Source organism: Strigops habroptila, chromosome 7 (genome assembly GCF_004027225.2).
Source record: "Strigops habroptila isolate Jane chromosome 7, bStrHab1.2.pri, whole genome shotgun sequence".
In the NCBI taxonomy this organism is placed as follows: Eukaryota; Metazoa; Chordata; class Aves; order Psittaciformes; family Psittacidae; genus Strigops; species Strigops habroptila.
In genome coordinates, this window is record NC_044283.2 from 50,149,705 (window position 1) to 50,173,645 (window position 23,941).

At 41.2% G+C, this 23,941-nt stretch overlaps 1 protein-coding gene across 2 annotated transcripts in view; it reads right to left on the reverse strand.

Annotated features, from left to right (window-relative positions):
- UNC5C (unc-5 netrin receptor C) overlaps positions 1-23,941 on the reverse strand; it is a 255,608-nt gene that overhangs the window by 25,127 nt on the left and 206,540 nt on the right. The window contains exons 6-11 of one of the 2 annotated variants that reach the window (XM_030492637.1): positions 22,708-22,875; positions 21,271-21,435; positions 7,671-7,727; positions 6,010-6,201; positions 4,400-4,744; positions 1,793-1,880 (exon numbers count right to left, since the gene is read on the reverse strand). In XM_030492637.1, the coding sequence (XP_030348497.1) occupies positions 1,793-1,880; positions 4,400-4,744; positions 6,010-6,201; positions 7,671-7,727; positions 21,271-21,435; positions 22,708-22,875 (1,015 nt within the window). The remainder of the gene's footprint in view (positions 1-1,792; positions 1,881-4,399; positions 4,745-6,009; positions 6,202-7,670; positions 7,728-21,270; positions 21,436-22,707; positions 22,876-23,941) is intronic. The other variant, XM_030492636.1, reaches the window with a different exon arrangement.

Here is a 23,941-nt window from a genome sequence, read left to right on the forward strand (position 1 = left end):
CCTAAACAACACTCGATGAACTCCATTTTAAATGTCCTAGAAATAGTTGGCCTCCATGAGCATGAAGAGCCTGGCATGTGGGAGGGGACCTGAAAAACTGCCATAAGTCAAAGTAGCAGCTGGGTCCTATGCACCCACAAAGCGATTACCATCACAATAGGATGAGCCCTACTGCCTCATGGGCAAAGCAGCCTGCACTCTGCTCTCCTCTGCTAGGGAAAGAAATCACTTCTTGAACTCTTCATTGCAAGCGAGGACTTGCACCTTTCCATTAACTTCTGCAACTGTACTTCAGCATACTTGCTCAGTCTGGCAGACAACACAGCTCTAACCATGATTTTCTCAGTACAGGTTAACCTAGCCTTCCACCCTCTGGGTGACCTGCTGAGTAACAGCTATCACAAAGCACATAGAGGAGGCTTTACGACCTCTAAAAAAGATAAATCAGACTAGCATGTGACATTGTTGTCCACAGCTGCATGAATAAGGAAGCAGGGATTCCCTCCATAACTAGCTGGAAAGAAAATAATTGTACATATACCTTCTCCTAGGAATGAATTTTTTTTTTTTAATAATGAAATATTTTTAAAAGGGAGATTTAGAGCTGCAGGAAAGGGTCCTTTTTTAATGCTGTTTGTAAATATCTTTAAAACAGCCAAAACAAACAGGAATACAATCAATACTAGGTATGAAGAGACACTTTTTCTGTAGCTGCAATTAGCTAGTTTCAAAGAGCAGGCCATGAATAATGTATGCAAAAGGGTGGGTGGGGGAGTTACTTATTTTTTCTTTAAGCAGATTATTTTAGCATGGGTGAAAGACTACCCATCTAAAGAATAGTGTTCAGTATCACGCAGCGTATAAACAGCTGTGGCTTAGCACATAATAAAAGCCATTAAGCGGCTGAGCCAAAAAACCTATCTAGCTACGAGGAGGGAAAAGAGGCAAAGTACCATGTAGTGATTGCTTAGATTCACGTTTCCCATTCAGTCTTTGTGCACGAGTCCATTCTGCAGACTAAGATCTCACCTTTCTGTTCATGAGGTTTTTCTAAACTGCTTCAAATGGTATCTTGATCTTTTTGGAAACTTTTTTTTTTTTTTAATGCCAGGGCTGCTAGATCACTCAGTAGACATTAAGATCTAGAAAATGAATTGGCCACACATGCAGATAACAGGTGAGAACAACAGGGGTCATCCCAAAACCGGCTCTGGGTGGCCCTCGGCGTGCTGTGCCTAGGGCTCAGCAGGACAACCACCTGCTTGCTTCTACCTCAGAGCAAGGAGGGGTGGAGGACACCAAAAGTTTTGGCTCCATCCTCTTCACTGCTTGGACTAGCCAAGCCCATGAAGGGTAAAATAACAATTCACCTTCATTATCGTAGGAGAGGAGATTTTCCAAGCCAGACGCTCAGGCACCTGTCCCTCTGCTGAGCAGATTTGTCACCTTGCTCCTCCACTCCCTTCTCATTCACAGCATAGGTCTTTACTGAGGTTACCTCACACATTCTCTGCCTCACCAAACTCACACTGGCACATTTTCCTTGCTTCTGGCTATGATTCAGCATCCCTCCAGCCTGAGGGCTTGCTGCAGAGTGCAACTCTCGATTAGAAAAGCAAAAGTCTGAGCTGGTTTTGTGGAAAAGTTTATCCTTGGCTTTGCTTGCATTTTACCTCCAAGTCAGCAAATAGCTTCAGTGTTGTAGGCTCTGCATAAGCATATTACCACAGGTCTTTAGGTACTGCATTTTTCCCCTACATTAATGCACAAGCAAATAAAGGATATCTTTTACCTCATGTTCTCCTTCCTGTGAACTGTCACATACATTTCATAGACTCTCCCTTGTGGAACGGCACCCGCTGGGATCAGCAAGCTTACTCCTGCAGAACAGAAAAGACACAAAAGATGATCAAATGGAGAAAAAAACCCAGGAAAATGGGCCTGTGAAGTAACAGAAGACATAGAAGATGATGCCTGCAATGCTAGGTTTTCATCCAACCTCACCAGTAGACTCCACATGACCTCAGCAACTTGGGAGAAAAAGTATTTACTGTAATCCATGTCTCTCTGGCAGTCAGATGGCCTGTTGTTACTCCTCTTGTGCATTGGCACTGAAATACGGGAGCGGAGAAGAGGATTTTCTTCCCTTCCCTTATATTTTATTTAAAGAGCAGGAAGATGCTTACGCTGCTGCTTACCTTGTAAAATGATGGGAAAATGAACAACTCTGACTAAAATTTCCAGCAGCTATAACAGGACATCTCTCTCTAGCCAATTTTTACTTAATTAAAATCAGGAAAGAAAGGCAGTGAAGGACTGTCCCAGAAAGCAACAGGAACGAGTTGTTTCCTGAAAGATGGCTTCTGCGACTGGCATCCTACCTTCTAATGCACTCAGCTTCTAATCAGACTACCAGGGAGGCAAAAGTGGGCTTCTTGGTATTTTGAATGTGTAAAGTGGTTCAAAATTTGGCTATCCAGCCTTGAAAAAGATGTGGGCAAATATGCTTGGTGTCCTTTTCAGGGGTGATTAGCTGCACACTTGGTTACAAAACCCTGCCATTACCGCCATTTCAGAAATGTCCTGTCGTTACATGACAAACACAGCACATAAACCAGCTATTTCACTCTGCTGGACACGTCTCAGCCAGCTGTCTTTGCAGATGTAGATTAGCTGGGAATCAGTGGCAATGATTTTGACACACTTATTACTACATAGCTGAAAATAAACCTACAGGCAGACTATTTACATATATGCATATGCACAAGAGAGGCTTTATAGAAACCTTGCACAGCCCTGTCTTTTCTTTAGCACACATGGTTTGGCTATGCTGGAGACCTTCCATGTGTTGGTGTACAGGGGCTCAGTCCCATACCTGGCTTTGAAGGGCAGGGAATAGCTAGGAAAGCATTTTCCTTGAACAGCTTCTGACGCTTGTTTCCTCGCAGGCCTGTTACAACCTAACTTACGCATGTTCTCAGCTGTAACAGGGTAGGCATAGTGTAAATGAAGGGCTTTGGCCATATCACTAGGAGGATATACATACATCTAGAAGCAGCATGGAGGCATACACGGTAGCGGTAGACAAACTGATAAATTTTACAAAACATAACCATTTTTAAGGGATTACAGCAATAAATAACCATTTTTTCTTTACAAATTGATATTAATATACGTGAATTAAATGTGACTAACAAACTTTGCTGACAATGTGCACCACCATGGCATAAGAAACCTTAGTATTAATATCTACCTTCAGCTGCTACTTAAAGAAATGTGAAATCCTGGATTGTATAGCATGAATATTCAACATTGCTCAGCAGTTAGCACCAGATTTCTTTAAGTAGTTAAGCTTTCACTTAAATTTCATAGCTATTTTTGTCCCCTATTCCATGGTAGCTCAGAGAGAGTGCCTACAAGGGTAGGCACCACTTCCTTGGTCAGGGCACCGTGCTGTAAAATGGCCAAGAGTTGACCACAGATGTAAAGGAGAAATCCCCCACATCCAGTGTTTCATGCATTTGATTCAATCCCACTTCAGATGTTAATGTTACTCCTTGTTAGCATGCCAAAAACACAGGAACACCTAGGTGCTGAACTTCCTTTGAACATCAACACTTTATTTAGGAACCAAACAGCAGTATGCCTCTCCCAGATATGTGGCTGCAAGAGCCAAGCTTTCCCAAGGATGCACAAGAGTTCCCTGGATGCTCTGAACCTGCCTCCCAGTGCCAGGGTGGCATGAGGAGGCCCAGCAGCCTGGCCTTGTACTGTAAGAGAAAGACTGAACAGCGCTTTGAAATTACATCAAAAGGCACTTGATGCTAAGTGCTTCTCTTTCCTAGTTGTAAAAGAAGTCAAAAATATATGTAGCAAACTAAGAAATATGAAAAAGACACTCTTGGGCCTTATTGGGTATGTAACGTGTGGAGGAAAAAAGCCTTCAAAAATTAGTATTCTGGTGTTCTTCTTCAATACCACATAGTCTGCAATGAATTGGAAGTGGAACAACCAGGGTTTTTTTTAATTATTTTGTCCTTTTTACATGTGATAACAAGATTGAGGCTTTCTGGCTTAGACTCCCTTTTCTAGAGGTGCATGAAAGGAAAAGGTGAAGGATGCTGAATCGCACTTCACACAGTGAAGCTCTGAAGCCTTCTATGTCTCATAAAGTGGTTAAGAGCCTTGCAATATTCTATTTAAGAGGTGGCCAGGACTTTGGGAAAAGAATATTTGAAGTACATTGGTACACCTGAATGGGGGGGGCCAGAAAGAAAACATCTGTTTGTTCTGAACAAAGAAAAGGCAGGGTCCTTGCTTCTTCCTGCATAAAAGCAAGCTAACTCCACTTAAAACCACAAAACAACTGCACCTTTAAGCCCACATGGCTAGCACTTACCTGAATCGGGAATTACTAAGTGACCTCCTAAGGAGTTGAAGGTCCCAAATGCAGTGCACGATGGGTCAGTCTGCCGAGCAAGACTCTGGTTCTTCAGGTTCAGGGTCTCGTTCTCCAGCAGAGACTGCGTAATCTGCGGGGACAGCTTGGAGGAGAAGTCAGACAGGTCATCCTGGGGGGTGACTGCACCAGAGGTGTTATAAACCTTGATTTTCAGGTTGGGCAGCGGGTCCAGGATTGGAGAATTGGTCATTGGGATTTTATCGGAGACATCATGCAAGGCATAAACGGGACCCCTGTACATGGCTGCAGCAGAAGTGAGGTCTGGTGGCACAGCCAGGAGGTCTGGAGAAGAAAGAACACTATTACTTCTCTATTCCAATAACTTTCTTCTGGATAACAATTTGGGTTTACATTCTGCCTTTTGCCTTTCATACCAAAGGTTAAGATATGCAATGTCCTTGCCTAATCGACCTTCATCTCCTTTTTCATGCATCTCTCCAGCAAACTCCCAGGGCTTGTATTGCCCCAGCTGCTATGGAATCTAATTGTCATACAAAATTACAGCACATTTCTGCTCTCAAGATTTTTCACTGGGATTAGTTTTCCAGGCTGCACTCAGATTTCAAGCATGACATGCTTAGCTTCAGGGCAAGATCTTTTCCTTACTCAGTAGATACCATTTAATTACCTAATACCCCCTCTCTAAATGCTAAGTGACAATCATTAACCAATTTATCTAATTGGCCTAATGACAGCATTCCTAAAATAAAAGACAGAACAAACCTATTAAGTCATTGTGCCCACAACTCCCTGCAGCGGGGCATTAGTACCTGCATCACACTTTTTGGAGATTTGTTTTAAAAGTACCTCCAACAAAGAAAATCACACTTCTGCTAATCTTCCACATGAAAGCTCTCCTGTAATCTTAACTCTTATTTAGATTTATTCTTCTGGCACACATACTGGGATAATAGAGGAACTCTTCAGACTAAGTAAGTGTCTTGAAAAAGCCAGTACTACCTTTAGAGGTTGGTTTTTTTTTTTCCTAGCCAACAAAGTGTAGAAATAATCAAGCTGTTATGCACTAGTGATAAAAATGCTCATTATTAAATGATATTCTACTGCAACTTCTTCTACATTGTCTATTGGAAGTACAGTACTTCTTAGACTACTATTTGTGCCTGTGGAGACAGGACACTGGATTAAAGGCTATTAGTGAAACAAAATGGAGGAAGATGTGATAGAATTACTGTACTATAATATCACTCTTGTGAGGAATCCCGCCTCCATTGTTTCTGTTAGAGCTTGGACTCTGATTCAAATTTCAGTTGGACTTGCATTCCCATAAATGTCTCTGTGTTTCACTCTTGCATTCATGCTCTCTTCAGAAGTTAAATTCCTCTGCTTTATGCTCTTGAGCACATCTGAAAAATGCCAATGTGTGTTTTGAGCACGCGACTATCAGAAACAAATGGATATGATCTTTCTCCCTTTTATCCAGTGCCAACAAGCATCCAGAGAGTAACATTCGTGCAGCCCAAGAGAACATAACCTTATAGCATCTCCCTGAATTGGTCAACACAGAGTGGAGTGAAATGACAACTAACCTTGCCTTGCAGCCTTGATGTTAACAGGCTGAAATCCCCCATTTAGCGCCGAGGAGTCAATAATATCTGACTCAAAGTCACGGTGGTTCTTGCGATAGACAAACAGGGCCACGACCACGGAAATAGCCAGGCACACGATCACGGCTATGACGATCCCGACGTAGAGAGCAACATCATCTGAGTCAGGAGCAGCTAGAGAGAGAGAGAGACCAGGAACATTGAAGAAATGTGTTCGTCACAGGCACTTTCAAGAAAACAGATTCCTACTATTCTCGTTTCCTGCACATATTTACTACCCTTTTTATAGGTTAATTTAAAATCCATTTCCAAAGCTGTATAACAGGTCTATGCCCTTTTGATGGAAAATGATCTTTGATTTCTTTCTAACTTGTGTTCTAACTCTTTCCCTATCTACTTGTTCATCTATCTAGTACCCAGGCTGTGGAATACTAAGCATAACACGTTACAGACTTAGTCTCATGAAGTAAATCCACCCTATGAAATAAAATAGTGTATCTTAGTGACGTAGAGTCAGAATATTGGTATTTAGTGATTCATCTAATAACAAAAGCCATGTTGTGGGTTTTTAAACTTCAGAAGCCTAGTTAATTAAAAAAAAAAAGAAGTAAAAAACCCCCCAAAATGTATTTTCTATGGAAAGCATGGAATATCGGGATGTATTTGTGAGTTTGCTTTTTTTTTTAACTGTAACATGTCAAGCCATTTTCCTTTTCATTCATTTCCATTAAAAAAAAATAATCTAGTAAAGCAGAGGATCAAACACTGAATTCTCATCACTGGCATTAAGGCATATGTATCTGGATAAAAGCCGAAGCAAGTACAAGAAATAATGTGGTAATTTACCAAAAGGAACCAAGATTTATTAGAGCTGTCTAGTGAGAAAATGGCTATGATATTTCTACTAGCTGCTTATGCCGTATCTTCAGCACTAATTCCAGGCTAATCTCTAGCATCATTATCCACCAGACATTTTTTTTCCAAAAGGTCTGAATATGTGATCAAAATTTCATGTGTTTCTATACAGTGAAGAATCCCAGCTTTAGAAATAGCGTAATGAAAAAAGAAAGTGCAAAAACAAATTAGACTTTTTTAGTACTCCATTTTTGCTAGTTTGAAACATATGAAATCATTTTTATTCTATTTTTTTGCTCCCTGCCTTTAAGACATTTAAGCCAAGCCACCCTCCAGCTGCAGAGGTGAGAGCTGGCAGATGTTGAAAAGGACTGATCAATCTCCATAAGCTCCTGGCTATCAGACTTTCCATGTACCAATCTCAAAACATCACATTTTTTTCCCCAGCTGTTCAGGAAGCAGATCTCTGAGTTCCAGTTCAAAGAAAAGTTACCCCTCTTCCATTTGCTAAGGAAATTTTAATGAGAAGAGGGTTCATTCTCTCCAGTTTCTGTCTCTGAGGCAGCATCTTCACCCATTTTCCTCGCGTGTGAGGGCTGTTACCATTCTGTGTCAGCCTGCTGACAGCAAAACACTGCGACTGCTGTCAAGCAAGCAGCATGCCACTTACTCTGACAAACAGGTTCCTCCTTTGCCTAGTCACATAGAGCTGGCATAACAGTAAAGCTTGACCCACGGAACAACATTAAATTAGCATCCAGGCATGTAAAATCAAACATTAAACTTACAAGAAAATCCATATTCATTCTGGGTTCTCTGTTCAGTTGAAATAGGATAAATGAAACCTTAAAAAGAAAGAAATTAAACAAAAATGGGAACAAAATCAAATTAATGAGAACAAAAAAGGGAAGCATGAAAAATGGTTTAATTAAAAAAAAAAAAAAGGAAAAGAAACTGATGGCAGTTTCAAATTCTGATACAGCACAGAATTATGATTTTGCATCCCCTGTCTCCTCCAGAGCCTTACTAAGAATTAATAAGCAGGCAGATTGAATTTCTAAGCCAAAATCAGTCTCGAGTCACTAACTTTGGAGTGCTTAAAGTCTTTCTTTTATTGAGCATAAACTCTAATGGATCTAATTTATTTCAGACATCAAGGGTCATTAGCATATGGAAAGTCTTTTTTCCCTATCCCTGCCATATGCTTTAATTCCCAGGACATGTTCGGTGAGGCTCTAAACAGTTTTTTTATTAAATTACAGTAGCTTGCTGTTGATCTAATAGAGCTAAAGGAGACCTGTTGTTGCTGGTCAGAGGTTAAATACCCATTCGTTGAGCAGAATCCATATGCAAAGCCCTCTCTCTCTATTTCCTTGGAATTATTTTATCCTTTCTTTAATATGTGTTCAATAGGAATTCCTCAGGGATCGAAGAATTTGTCAGCAAACGGGAAACTGAGTGGCTTCTCTTCGAAATTATTACAAAATCAATAAGGCCTCTGGGGTTATAGCATTACTTATTTGAAATCTTTGCAAGCACCATATATTGACAAAATCATAACGCAATTTACAGCTGTATTTTGGAAGGGATAAATAAGAGAGATCATTTCTTTTGTCTTTTCTTTCTGCAGCTTCTACTGCATGGCACACTAGAGCTGCTTAGTGTGAACTCACTAAACATCTCCCAGCTGCTTTCCATTCATATGGGAAACAAGTAAAATGCCTCCAGTGCCATCCTGCTGGAAAGGTAAATGACAAATCCAAAGTAAGCAGAGGAGTCGCTATCAGGGACAAGATTAGAGTTGGTGTAAAACAGAAGGTACCTCTCCTCCATCACCTTCCCTTCAGTGCTTTTGAAGGGAACTTCATCCCCTCCCCTTGGATCACACTGTGAGGAGCCTGCACAGCCAGGGACTCCCTGCAGGTGAAACGAAACTGGAAAATGCACTCCTGGTGTGCGCCTACTGCACAGGACCACATTACAGGCAGGCCAAAGTAATAATCCCCAGCTCCCAGAAATGCTGAGCTTAGGTGCTCAGCATCTGTTGTGCTTTACATTTCTTGCTTGGCAGCACCTCTTGCTAATGAAGACATAGTCTATCCCAATTGCAGGTACAGACACCCCTCGCCTGAAGTTTCTAGACATTAACTATTGCGTAAATGCTACCTTAACTCAAATACCAGGGCAAGAAGAGCCGCTTTTTGATGATGATGTTTTTTCTGAGGTATCATGGGACAGACTATATTGCCTGTAATATCTATTTAAAACTTTATTTCACAGCAATGATTCCAGCCTTACAATTGCTTTTAGAAATATTATATTCTTACATTCATTTATTTGGTTCTTTCAGGCAAGTTCACCTATGTGTACTCTCAGCATGCATACTCAATCTTTCTTAATCACTGCTTCCTACTTCTACTAGTGTACTCCAGGTATGTGCCATAAAAACTCAGGCGAGCAACTTCTGATGCCTGGAGTGAGTGCTCAGCAAGTCTGGGTATGAATTTACAGTACCCTAGTTACTCCCCACTTGCTCCCCAGATGAATGCTGAAGTCCATATTTAGGCAACCTAAATTCCAGCTATAGCCTTATGCCCAATATTTCCTTAGGCAAGATGCCTCTGGAGACCAAGAGGCAGACAGCAGGAAATATGAGGCACAAGGACAAGGTGGAATTTAGGCATGCTGCATCTCCAAATGCCTTTTTGCCTTATGCTTAAATCCACCGGGAAAGCTGAGGATGTCTCCCTGAACTTCATGTGTCCCAGCACGTTCTCGGGGGACCTGGCATCAGGCAGCATGCATCCCTTGGCTCTGCATCATCCATGGAGCTTGACCTCACCCATGCGGCGCTAGGAAGGCTATTCCTCTCTCCTTATGTTGCATTTCAGCTGACAAGTTTTACATTCAAGGTTGTGTGTTATTCCTGCCACATCCGAAGTGACCTAGCAACTGACACTCAACAGGCACAAAGGATGGCACCGCCTGGATTAGCTGTGATGTTACTGAAAGCATTCTTTCCTCCCAGGAAAATGCGATTCCAAATTCAAACCTTTTCAGCAAAGTAAACAAGTGTGGTCCTCAAATACTCTGCAAGAAATTTACATCATTGCAACCTCTTCATAGGCCCTGTTTGTCGTAAATATTTACTTGTGTCTTACAAGTTTGCATAGATTCTCTTACCGATATCTTTGGAGAGCACCCTTGCAGCTACATAACAGTATCACAAATTTCTTCAACAAGAAGGCTTTGTATACATATTCAAAGGTACATCTGTTAAAATGGAAGGAAGAGGCGAGGATACTGCTCACTACTTTCATTAGCCTCGCAAACCCAAATGTTTAGTGAAGTGAGCTTGATTTTATTCTCCTGTCTGTGCTGCAAACTGAACCAAGCACCCAATTCTAGCCAAGTCTTTCTGTGCAAACATTGCCTAGCTTCCACAAGAGTCTGCAAGGACACAGTTTCAGCCTGAAAAACACGTGTTTTTTACATAGAAGGAAGGTGTGGCCAAGGTGGAAGGGTTAAGGGCTGCTGAGTGAGATGCCTTGTGTTTGATTCATGGGCGTGCCAATTCTTTGCTGAGGGACAAGAGTTACAGATGATGGCGGTGGCTGGGCAGGAGGTAGCATTAATCATAGAGTCATAGAATGGTTTGGGTTGGAAGGGACCTTAAAGCTCATCCAGTTCCGACCTCCTGCCATGGGCAGGGACACCTTCCACTAGACCAGGTTGCTCAATGTCCCTTCCAACTGCAAGGGACAGGACAGCCACAGCTTCTCTGGATAACCTGTTCCAGTGTCTCATCACCCTCACAGTAAAGAACTTCTTTGTAATATCTAATCTAAATCTACCCTATTTCAGTTTAAAATTATCCCTCCATGTCCTATCACTACATGCCCTTGTAAAAAGTCCCTGCAATAATGCAAAGCCTGCTGGGATTAGTAACTGAAATAATGAAGAATGATTTCCCTCTTCTGTTCAATGTAACTGCAGTGAAAAGAGACTTTTTCTTGTGGGCTTTTTTTCCTCTCTTCTTGCATCAACAGCACTGCTTGGCAAGTACCTGAGGGACTTTTAACAGGATCATCAAAATTTTAACGAGGGTGAATTTATAAAGATGCTGGTAGGTTTGACTCTAGGAAGACTGCTGAGGCTGCTGACTCCCACTCGGAGCAGCTGGTTTCACAGTGAGCTGCTTGCTTTGAGAAAAGTAATTTAAGCTTCTTCCTACAACTTGTTGGGAAATGTACATTTTCAAAGGGGCTTTTGATGTTTTGTTGTGAAACTTACTGCTGGATGAGTAAAAGAGTAATAATCATACTTCCTACTTGCAGAGTCCCTCCTGTTTGAGGCTCTCAGAGGCTTACCAACAGTGGGTATTTGTTTCCCTCATTTTACAGGTACCTCACCCTATGTCATATATGGAGAATCAACCGGAGGCTTGGGTTAACGTACAGGAATTTCACCACTGTAATTGCACAGTAAATGCATTCATTAAAAAAGCTTTAATTAAGTTGATATTTCTCCATGCATTCTACTTTATATTCCAATTTAGGCTTGTAAATACATTTTTTGTGCCTGTGGAAGTGCTTCTATTAAGTGTTAATGGTGGGCTTTTTTTAACTAACATAATCACACTAGCACACATCTTTTGTACAAATGCAGAATGTATCATTATAAAGGTGCATTATGCAGGCATTGCCTATTCTCTTTCTTTAAAGGATGTGAAGAGCAATTTAAGCACTTTTATAATGATTTAAACCACTGGGGAATGTGGAGAGGGGTGAATATGTCAGATTGTACTGGAAAGATAAACCAATCCAAAGCTGGTATATAGAAAAAACTTCAGCAGGCTTTTTACCAATTTAATTTAACTCAATTTCAGCATCAGTCACACTTGCACTGATTTGGGGAATTGTGACCATTTAACTAAATAGATTTTGAAGCTCATTTAATTAGTTTGGTGCAGTTTGTGAAGGCAGATGATCCCCAAACATTGGAAGTCTAGCCTGAGCATTCTGGTCCCTAATGTCTTGCTCTGACCTTCTGGAAACACATTTGTGCCAGAGGCCACGGGAGACACAACGGCGGGTCTGTGTGGCTGAATGGCCTCCAGCGTATCTGCATGTGTGGGATCATCTGCCTTAGGGGGTTAGCTCTGACAAATAGGCAGGCTGACCCTTTTTACAGCATGAATTCATCTGCTGCAATTTTCCTTGGGACAAGTAGATGAACCTTCTGCCAATTTGGGGAAAATGAAACATTTGGGAATGGAGAATCTCAGACCTATGAAAGGTAATTATGCAGAGATTATGGCACTGACCCTCTTGAGACTGAAATTGAAACAGAGTGTCACCAAACATGTCACCAAAACAACTTTTCTAAGCTCCTCTATTCTACTGAGGAAGAATTTACCCCTGAGCATATCTGCGGGCATACATACACACACACAGTGCTCAGACTGGGAACTCAGTATCATGACTATGAGCACCCTGAAATCCTGTGTTTGATTTTACCTAGAAAGCTGTGGGAATACTACCTTGGCCTGCTAACTGGCATATTTTAAAGACATATGCCTGCTAACTGGCATATTTTATCCCTGTGATATAAAACATTAGGTCACAGCTTCATGCAGAAGGAACTTTGTAACTGGCTCCCCTTTTTGAGATTTTGCTGCCTGTCTTCTCATGGTAAATTTATATTAATGGATATCAAGTTTAGGGTGAATTGATCAGATTATGAAAATATTTGCAAAATATTTTCAATATTTGAAAAATGCTTGCAGAAAAAAAAAAACCCCACAGAGAAAAAAGAATTCCCAGTTTTCCATTTGTATTTTCCCCAGCTACTGTCCCTCTTCCCAGACAGTAACTAGGTAAAATGGTAGAGTTGCTGAAGGTGATCTTTCTGGGCATTTACTTACTAGGGCTTATACAGTTTGGGTGGTATTTACAAAAATATTTATAATTATTCTGCAAAGAAATTGCTTTATACCATTAGCTGCTGATGTCACAGTTAATGATACATGTTTTGAGACTGTTTCAAGGTCAGTGAGAGTTGGAGACATACACTTTCATTTAATAAAGTGAAGATTGCATAAAGCATGCCATAACTGCTTGTTTCTTTAATGCATCATATTTTAATCTGGCATCACTTACTTCTAATCTATAAATGCTCTTTACCCTCTACGTAGCAGTTCCAAAAGGAGCTAAGGTCATGTAATTATGTGGCCCTGTTGAAAGCCTAGCCACATGCCCTGTCTCAATAACATCCTGTTGCAATGAACTCAACAGGTTAAGCATAATATATTGTAACAGCACTTTCCCCTCTTTTGGCTCCAAAGTCAATGCCCTTAAATTGTATTCTGCTGTCTGCCTTTCTCTACTTTGATGGCTTTATCCAGTGTTGTAGTGACACTGAAGTAGGAATAAGCTCTTGCTGGCAAAAGGCTCTGAAGTGCAGAGCTAGGACAGACAGATGAACACAGACTAATCCTCATATGCAGATGCCTAACATTTGAAGGAAGCAGTTCTTAAATGCGGTAGGGTCTTCTTTCATCATTAATTAAGTTATCTTCCTCTTTTCCCAGCTCCAGTGGCTCAGAATTTTATTTAAAATCTTTGGGTTTTGCTGAAATTTCCTATACTTAGCCTCAGTCTTGTTAATTATCCTAAAAAAGTTTGATTAAAATTGGATTAAAAATCCAAATGATTTTTATTTCTTTGGTCTGATTTTGCCGATTTTTTAGTTCACCAGATCTCAATGGGTAAAAATATGAAGTATATATTGCTGTTTCCAAACTCCAGGCTCTTGAAATTCAGCTTCTCTCCCTTTTCCTGCAAAATGCCATTCTCAATTCAAAGTCAGGCCAATTTCAGATTTGTAAAATTCTGCACTCCTGGGAAGAGATATCCAGCCAGTCTAAATTGTGAATTCCATTACAAAGAGGCATTTTGGAGACAAAGAAGAAAAAAGGCACATGCCCCTGCAGTGTTTGCATGTAGCAGGGATCTCACATTAGCAGTCCTGTTTCCATCTTCTGCCTCCTTTTGCCTTACCTAGTTCACCATTACCTCTCAGCAGTCCTACAGCTATCAACAGCTTGCTGAGTTTCTTCATTATTTTTAAAGGAAATCCTAGATGATCAATATATTGTGCAAAGGCTCAAGGATTTCAAAAGACCATTTCAAAAAACACTTTCAAGGGCTTTCCAAATGTTAATTCAGATTCATTGTAATGCTACAGGTTCCCACCTAGTGCCTATGATGGACAAGCAGTCACATATTCTCAGGATAGGAGAAGGAATTCAGGAGACTTAATTTGACATTCAGGAGTTTTAAATAGCTCTGTTCAGGTTCCACTGTCCAGAGACTGTGACTGCACAACCTTCCGGTACTTTCTTTCCTACAATGGGGCATAGTTAATGGTAAAAGAGCAACCTTAGAGTAAGCCCCATATTCTGACTGCTTAGTGCTAAGGCTTCATGTTCACTTAACATGTTGCTAATGCAGATTTACCACAGGAGAAATATTAACAATAACCTTTGAATCGTAATTGCTGTTAATTGCTTCTTTCCTCTGCTATTTCCCAGGAACTCTAGCACCTAAACGTGAAGATGTGACACTTTTATACTGTATTTGTGTGGTTAAAAGTTTTAAAAACAACAACAAACAAATTCCCTGGAGCTGCAAAAAATCTCAGAGAGAATGTGCCCATCTATTTGCTATTCTAATGAAAGACCTTCATGTCTGCAGTAATGCTGCTGAAGGGCAGTATGATACGAGGCATCCCAGAGATGATGCACAGTAATTTATTTTCCTTCTAAAGAACTAATTATTGGCATATTCAGGGTGGGTTAATAAACAAAGAGCTTGAGGTTTTGTGACTGATTATTTACTTGGGTATTATCTCAGATCTTTTCTAAGAGAATGTTATACAGACTTCCTGATGTTTGCCTTGTTTTGCAGTTGTAGTGGGACAAGAGCAAACAGGTTATAGTGAGGGCTGAACATTGAGGCAGCATTGAGTGAGTGCATTGGGGCAGCACCGAAGAGAGAACACACAGCAAATGGCTAGATGAACGAAGAGACAAGCTGAAAGAGAAACTAGAAGAGGGGATTGAAACCGTTAGGAATGCTGGAAAAAAAGGCTCATGGAAAGCATGAGTTATCTACATGAATGTTCAATGACAGGTATCAAAATCTTTGGCAGGTCTGTAAGCTCACAGGTAAAGTAACTTGAATTCCCCAGCTGATAACCTCAGAAGTCCCAGAGACTCCAGAATAACCTGATGAACTCAATGTTCTTTCCTCAAACTATAGAAACTTCCTTCCTCAACATGATTTTTTATTTAAGGGTGCTGACAATGTTTTTGTTAGTCCTTTGTGTAGAACAGAGATTTTGAAATACAGAGTGCTGAGTTTTGCTCCTGAACCTGTCACTTGACTGCCTGATGAGCCTTGGGCTGCTCATGTAACCTGCTCTGCCTGACACTCTGCCAGGAAAGCAAAAATCACAAAATATTTATACTGTATTTGTGTGGTTAAAAGTTTCAAAAACAACAACAAACAAATTCCCTGGAGCTGCAAAAGCTGCAAAAGCAAAAATCACAAAATCACAAAAGAACCTTTGTGCATCATAATATATAAACACTCATTATTGTGACTGAATGTTGTTTGGGTTTTGGGGTTTTTTTTTCCTACAACGAAGTTGATGTATCAATTAGACTTTATTATAAGCTTTCAATTTTTCTTTCATCTATTCAAATAACTCTTTGTGTTTTTTAATGTGCAGAGGAATAAGGGAAGAATAAAAGAAAAACACAAGGGAATTAAGAAGAATGGAAATTATAGATGGACAAGGTTGGGGTTTTTCTCTTCTCTGCACGCTATGATATTTTGTAATTATTTGAGTTTTTTGAAAACAGCCTAGAGATCCTGAAGTACTTGCTATTCATTAAAATTAATGTGGAGATGGCTCTTTCTGAACTGACTGCGGCAAGACACAGCAATTTCAGTGTCCTGGGTTCTGCTTGTGGATCTGTACTTCTATTTTCTCTGAACGCTTTTATCTGCTTCAAGCAGTAGGTTTTCTAGATAAGAGCTCTCAGTTGCAGAGGCCCCACCAGAGTGTGGACACTTCTCAGCTGGGGATTTCTCATGTCGCTATGATAAAAATAAAGATGAGTCATTACTCTGAGATGTGTGCATAAATTCCCTTGGCTCCTATACCACTACCTACTAGTTGGGTTGAAAACAGAGTAACACATCTCTCATATCAAGTAACAGAACTACAGCAAACTTTCTCTATGAACAGATGAGATACGTTCTTCAAGTGAAGGAACCACCCCTTGCAAGGACTCAGCGAAACAGGCCAGGTGGCATTATCATCGTGCCAACGGACTGAATGTATTAGAAGTTCTCTATTGACCCACATGGTCTTAACAAAAAGTTGTATTTAATTCCTCTGCATACACAGGCTTCTGTTTCAGCCTCCCTTGAGAGAGCTTTGCTTACCTCCTGGAGTCTGGAAACATTCCTCTGCTCTTTGCACACTAATCTGCTCTGGAGGACCAGAGGTCCTCATCAAACTGCTCTGCCCTGTAATTCTTCCCTGAACACGTGCTTTCAAAACAAGCCAAAAAGGGAAACGAATGCTTATTCCATCAGAGGTTCTGTCATGTCACATTAAACAAGCAGGACATGTGCAGAATATATATGTTTTGGGAAGGAAGAGATGCTAGTATCAGGTTAAGCTTGCTTTCTACTCAAGACCTGCGTATAAACAGGCATGAGACTGGAAAAGGGCAGTAGTTAACCATTTCATGCACAAGCAGGACAAACTGCATCTTTTTCACTCGCTTAGGCACTATCATTGTAAATGGGAAACTTAGGAACATCATACTGCCTTTCAGACAAGGATTTCAAAGCACTCAGAAAACATAATTTGCTGTCATCATTTCACATCAACTCACTCTTGACTAGAAGGCAGCCTTTTTTCTTAATAAGGAAAGGAATTACTAGTATGATAATAGTCTGATAATAACAATTTCACCACCAAAGGTATTGGTGCCTTTTTCTCAAGTGGCGTATCTTCTATTTGTATTTCCAAGTAGTTAAGCTACATGCAAGGAAAGAACCAAAGTGACCCGAGAGTTAGCCCTGAGTTCTGTCTCTAATGATGGGCGAAGATGTTTTGAACCTTTTCTTCCATTCTCTAAGTGATAGTAGCACGTCTCAGTCCTTTCACGCTTATTTATTTAAATCCAAAGCAACGAAGGAAAAGTCCATGCTGGATGTGATGACACTTGGCAATGATTCACAAGTGGAAATTTGATTTTGGCCCTCTTGGCTTTGTATTCCATACTGTGAGACTGTATAAAGTAAACAGGTTTTACTACACAGAGCAACAGGACTATTTATGTAACTATATAATCCACAGTCCTCAAGTGACAACATGTACTTCAGTACTACCTCACCACCGTAAGATAGCTAGCCCTTTGTTTTGGAAAAAAACTGAAAGCACAACTTAGCCAGCCTTTTATGAAGAGCCTCAATGCTCTACTAAAGCCAAGAGTGAACTGAAGAAGGGGCCCTGGTTGTCTCCCTCTGACTGTGCTAGTGCCAACCCTGGCATGATTTCAGAAAAGACCAACAGCTTTACCAGCATGCACAGGCACCAACCTCATGCCTTCACACTTTAGGTATTTATTTATTCAGGACAGAGACAATACCAATCTGAACACTGTCACTTCATTTTATCAACAGAAAGGACACAGGTAACATGCTCTGAGCATGACAGCTGCACGTCACAACCCATCTAATAAGCCTTCATGTAACCATGCAACACAGCTAACTCTTTTCATAGGTTGTCCACCTCTTCTGCATTACCAGCATCATTTTACACATAATGCAAAACAGAATTTGGCCCACCAAAGAGTTTTAGTATGTGTTTGGTACCACACACATGATCTTGCAGTCATTCCAGACTGGCCCCAGCAAAAAAAACCACTTTCCTTTGTAGTCACTTTAAACATACTTGTGATCTAGTGAAGGGAACTACTTGTGCTGAAGTTTGAACCAGCAGTGGAGTGCTTTGCTTTTTTGGTCCCCACACAGAACGCCCACCAAAGTCATTAGGCGGGATGAGTGGGGGGCTAATTGTAGTGTTTCACTTTATAGCGATCCCCTGTGAGATGCAGTGCCTGCCTTTAAAAGTGTTGTTCCTTGCACTGAAGTATTTACCACTCAGTACTCATACTTCAAATGGGAAATAATACAACTAACTATGGAGGCAGTAATGCAACAAGCGTGGGTGGTAACCAGCCAATTCTTCTTACACCTACATTTTTGTTCCAGAAGATCATATTAATGCTATTATGGGAATTATGAAATTGTTATAATGGGACCTGCTGGGCAATATTGTGTATTTGGAAACTTAAAATAGCAACGACCATCCTGAATTTTCACTACAGCTGCTTTTCCTCTTCAATTCAGCCTGCTGTCTCTCTGCAGGCTCTCTAGTTTAATGACTGTTCATCCTTTCACGTTAACAGAAAACACTAACTACTGGATAAGGGAGTGTATGTGTGTACTAGCAAGATCATTAGTCTGAATAAATGCGACAGCAGAGTTGCACGAGAAATGCCACAGTTAGTGGTAAGCACAAACTACAGCTCTGGGTGTAAAATACTGTAATTACAAGGGATGGAGAAAGCTCCACAGTTTTTATCCCCACAGAAATCGATAGCGGTGCAGACTGCTGCTCTTTGCTGGAGCAGGGGCAGTCTGATGAAAGAGCTTATTGATTTATCCAGCTGATGCTACTGAAGTGAATAATAGACTGGAAGAGAAAGGGCTTGTAAATTAGACTCATTCAATCCAACATTTTCCAGGATATCTTTTATGTACAGCTATATAGAGATACATATTTACAAGTGAGTTTTTGTCAAAGCAACAGCCTAGTGATTCCTTGTAAGTGGGTCTGTCTCCCAATTCTTTAACCTCAACTACACCCATGGTGCTAAAGCCAACCTTCAAGCTCTCACTAAAGACTGACACTAAGGAGGAAGCACTAAGGCACCTAGGAGCAGGATTTGGCTATGGTGCAGGTAAGCAGCTGGTGAACACTGCTCCCAGAGGGCTATGGCCACAGAGGAAAGGTGGCTGCGGCTCCCTCCATGCCATCTGTGCCATGACAGACCCACTGGCATAAAGGCATTGGAAAAATCCTGCTGTGGATACACAGGTCTCTAGGCTAGGAGAAATATCAGTTCCAGGCCAGTCCCCACCAGCCTCAAATAATGTGGAAAGAGGCATGGTGTTTTAGGAATTAAAGGAGTCCTGTGTTTCCTTCTAGCTCAGCAGGCAGATTTTCTGTGAATCTAGATCCACGCTGCCAAAAATGTAAGTGTTCAGACTGGTTTTGCATAAACTGAGAAGGGGAAATAAAGAAAAAAAGAGGAACAGAGTGAGCAGCAGGCACACTGCCACCAAGTACAGCAAATCAATCTTCTTAGCAGTGACGGATCAGGGAGCAGGACTGTAAGTTTTACAGGTATATGAAACTCCACAAGTATAAAGACACCATTAAAACACTGCCATTAAATTCCAACACTGAAGGATTATCACAGCCCCTGGAGCCAAGGAGGTCAATATGTGACTGTCCATTTTTTATTACCATTTTATATATACATATATATAAAGCAGAATAGGATTCACAACAGCCTCAATCCTTCTCCTGCTAAAGACCTCTGCTTTATACTCAGCATCCACTTTCACAAATAAAATGCAATATGCCATCAACAGATAAATGAGATCTCCACAAGGCTTTTATTCTATCGTACCATTATACCTACTTTTCCACAAGATTTCTGCTTAAATGTCTCTCTATATGCACATACACAAAGATGACATACACCTGTCTAAATAAAATCTGATAGTGAAGAGCTCTCTGATGGGGAAATGTATCTTTTCTTCCTAATTTACCATAATGACTTATTCACACTGTGGGAGTTAGGGGTACGTTAGCTTCCCATGATAAAAGTCACCAAGGTGTTATACACTAAGATGTGGCTGAATTTTTTTTCCTATCTTTAGAAAAGAGTGGAGTTCTGAATCTCACCTTCCTGTGTTCCCCACAAAAACAAACGTTTCGAGGAATTATAGCTTTATAGGCTCCTGACATTGACTAATAGTTTTTAATGTAATGAAAGTGTTTGTGTGAGCCACACATGAGAAGCCCTTTTTGCAAATTGGGGAAACCTCAGAGCAAAGACCATGCTGTGCCGCAGGGTAGCTCAGACATTGCTGCCAGCACAGTAGCCACCTATATGGCACTATTCAAGAAGTAGACCTATTTATTAGCTGGTAGTATTGCTTTTCTGTCATTGTGACTATTTCAGTCAAAAGTAACCTTTCTGAGAGAATAAAGATTCCTGACTCCTTTTTCATGAGAGAACTCAAAGAATTTTATGATCTGGACAAAGAGATACCCAATAGCTTCAGCCACCACTCTTGGGCAACAGAGAGCTGAGGCTCATCAGAGGAGTACTGCTGAGAGACAGGCTGAAGGAACAGGGGAGAGGTTTATATGAGGATTTTGGCCCAGGTTATTGTGCTAACAAAACGTGAAAGGAAGATTCAACGCACCAGCAGAACAGAGAAGACCTCATTTTTGAGAAGGGATGGGGTGCAGAGAAGACCAATTATTCATCAGCTTATGTCAGAATCCCACTTTATTCCTGCTCTTATTAGCCAAAAAAGCAGGACCGTGGCATGAACAGGCACAGGCAGAATATATTTCAGTGCTACAGATGATCTCCATGAGGCTCCAGCATGCTGATAACTATGTAAGAAGTTTGCATAGGCACTGCACAGACACAGGGTACCTCTTTCTACTACAGGGCACCTGAAATTCAATAAGGGGCATAACTATTATACGTAGAAATACATGCACCCCCCATTCCTGACAGCAAGAAGCCACAAGCTGATCTGCTTTGCCAAGTTTACTCTTTTGAAAATGCTGGCTTTGCCCTATACCCTCTACTTTTCATTTGCAGTAAGATTCACTGCCAAGCTTCCCTGTACAGATGCTGAGCTGGTATTAGAGAGGAGGGATGTTTGGTGGGGAGGGCAGGGGGGAGAGGGCTCTGTTATGAGCCTTTCTAATTCTTCATGGCTCAACACCATAAACTTCAGAGAGCATTACATTCATCTTCAGGGAAGAAGAGTGGGGTGTCCAGCCTGGTGAGAACTGCATTAACTCATTTCTCCATTCTACAAACGGTTCTGTGACTTTAGGTTACTGATGCTGACCTGTGGCTATTGCAGGTTATTGTGTGGCCACATGCACCCCAGACCCCAGAGGCATCACAGAAGCGCTTACCCTGCATGCAGAGCCCGTCGGTGCAGTTCTTGGACTGCAGCACCAGCCCCTCGCAGTCCTTCCCCCCGTTCTTGGGCGCTGGGGCTGTGCACTCCCTCCGACGCCAGTGGGTGCACTCCGTGCCACAGGTGGACCACTTGCTCCAGGACGTCCACTTGCCATCCACTGTGACAAGGAAGGGACATGACTTGTTAGGGGGTACATAAAGTGAGACCAAGCACGAACAATGCATGTCTGCAGCTACTGGCCATTCCCTGCAAGGCTGAAGGACCATCAGTCTGCGCTTCTTAAAAAGAGTCAGTCTGCTCTTCTTAAAGTTCTATTTCTGGCCTGTAACTGCATATTCACTCTCTCTCTCCTTTCTCTTTGACCCAGCCCCATTTCTGCTCTGTCCTCACTTCTTTATAAACTTGTCAGCAGTTTATCTATGCTCAAAGTGTATAAGAAAATAAGCAACAAGTTGAGAATCTCTGATTTTTTTTTTTTTTTTTTGCATTTCTCAACACAGAGGTTAAAGTTAAACTTAGCCAGAAATTCTTCTGTAGTAGGAAGATGCTTAATGTTTAATATTTTCTATTGAATGAAATACCTAGAGGCACTGATCTATTTCATATGAGCCAAAGCAGGAATGTGTTTAGTGCCTTTTAAAATCCCACAAATGGTTTTCAAAAGCATGAAATTGAACATCCAAGGAACAACCTATGAAATTGTTCCAATCTGTCACCTGGAATAGTGAACAGAGATGAAATTTGAGCTCTTCAAGTTCCACCCACCACTAAGACCCAAAGTTGGATGGCAAAGCTTCACAAGGTGAAGACTATCTTACTGCCATCGGTTTGAGTGGGACTGAAGAGGTAGGAAAGCACTGGACAATAGGACAGATGGCAGAATTTTGTCACAGAAGAGCTAACAAGTACCTTGCATGTCCTGAAGCAATTTCATATTTCTCAGAAATTTAAATACCTTTTAAAGGTATAGATACACATCTCTTTCCAGTATAAAAGTTTTTGTCTTTGAAGTCAGGCAAACATGTCCCTCAAATTTAACATCCACAGTCCAGATGCTTCACTTGCTGTGACAGCTGGACTGGACATTGCAAATGTATTTACATCACAGTTGCTTTCTGTATTCAAATTCCAGTCCTCTTCCAGAGCTTTCAACCTTTATCTCCTATAGTTTGAAGCTCTGAATGTTCCCCAAATCCCCTGAATTACTAGGGCTGAGACACCGGTGCAACTTGCAGGCAAAAGCAGGGCTGAATCCCTTGCTGCTTGATTTAATGTGCTCACTATTTTATCTACTTACATAATACATTTTCATATTCATTCACTGAAATGTTGGATTTATTAATAAAGAGAAGGAGGCTTTTGTAACTAATAGTGTTCTCCTCCAATTAGGCAAACTAATTATCTAGGCTGTGTACTCTTCATACTGAACCTGGGCAGAGAGTGGTGCAAGCTATTTTCTGAACACTCTGTCCCTCGCAGAAGGCACCACCATTGAGTGGTGCAGGATTGGTGCAGGTCCTCGTACGCTTCTGAAAGCCTCTCCCACATCGGCTGTTACACACTGACCACTCAGTCCAGGTAGACCAACCTCCGTTGACTGAAAAGCAAGACAAAAAGATCACATAAGCAAGCCATCCTGTCAGCCCAAAGGCACCTCTGGCTCTGTGTCATGCTGCCTCCAAAAGCAGTCACAAATGATGGCTGGGAAGAGCATGAGAAGCAACACTGAACAGACACAGACCCATGTCTCCAATGTACCAAATGCACAGCATGCCAGAAGTCATTGTACAGGTGAAGAAATGCTGATGCTGAGTGAATAACACTGTTTGATGACTACTAGAGCTGGCAGGTGACCTGCCTTCTCCTGAAAACCAAACTGACCAAGCACTAAGCACCTGGTAGCATGTGTACAGCCAAAATCCCAGCAGGTTCAGAGAGAACCCACAGCTCTGCTAGCCAGAAGCCTGTGCTGTGAAAGCTGCACCATTTTCCAAAGGGAGATAACCTGAACTCCAGCTTGTTCTTGGACGTACCCATCATCTACGCATGCTGAAAGACCCCTGTGCTTTGACCAAAAATTGATCATTTTCTTTCCTTTCTTTCCAGAAGGAGATTTCAGGATGTCATGATAACTTCACTCACCCCTCTGTGGACATAGTTGCTGCATGTGAATGTGACGGCACTTCTGTAACAGATATTGAAGCTGTTCAGAATGATCTTACACTAAAGACATTTTCATTATTGGACTTTGGTAAGATATTTATCTCTGGGAATATATTCGTGCTGACTCTCTTTTTCACCTACCTCAGTTTCTGGGACAGATGGATGAAGAAGAAGCTGTGCTGCTCTATGTAATAATGTCATCGTCAGGGTATGGATAATATACTAACTGCTCAGATTCCCTAAACCCAAATGTTTGTGATATGACACAACCCTTAAGCAGCTCTAGTAGCAAAACCCATACAAATGGCTGCTCCCCTACATATGCCTCTTGACAACACTGTTGAAAAAAATGCTGTATATGTATGAGGAAGAGTTGCCTACATCTTCTGCATTCATCGCAGTTACAAAACACAGTGCTCTTGCATGGTCCATCCCTCAATATCACAAACACTGCTAATCAACTCAATTCAGTCAGTTTTCTATAAAAACTGAACTAAAAG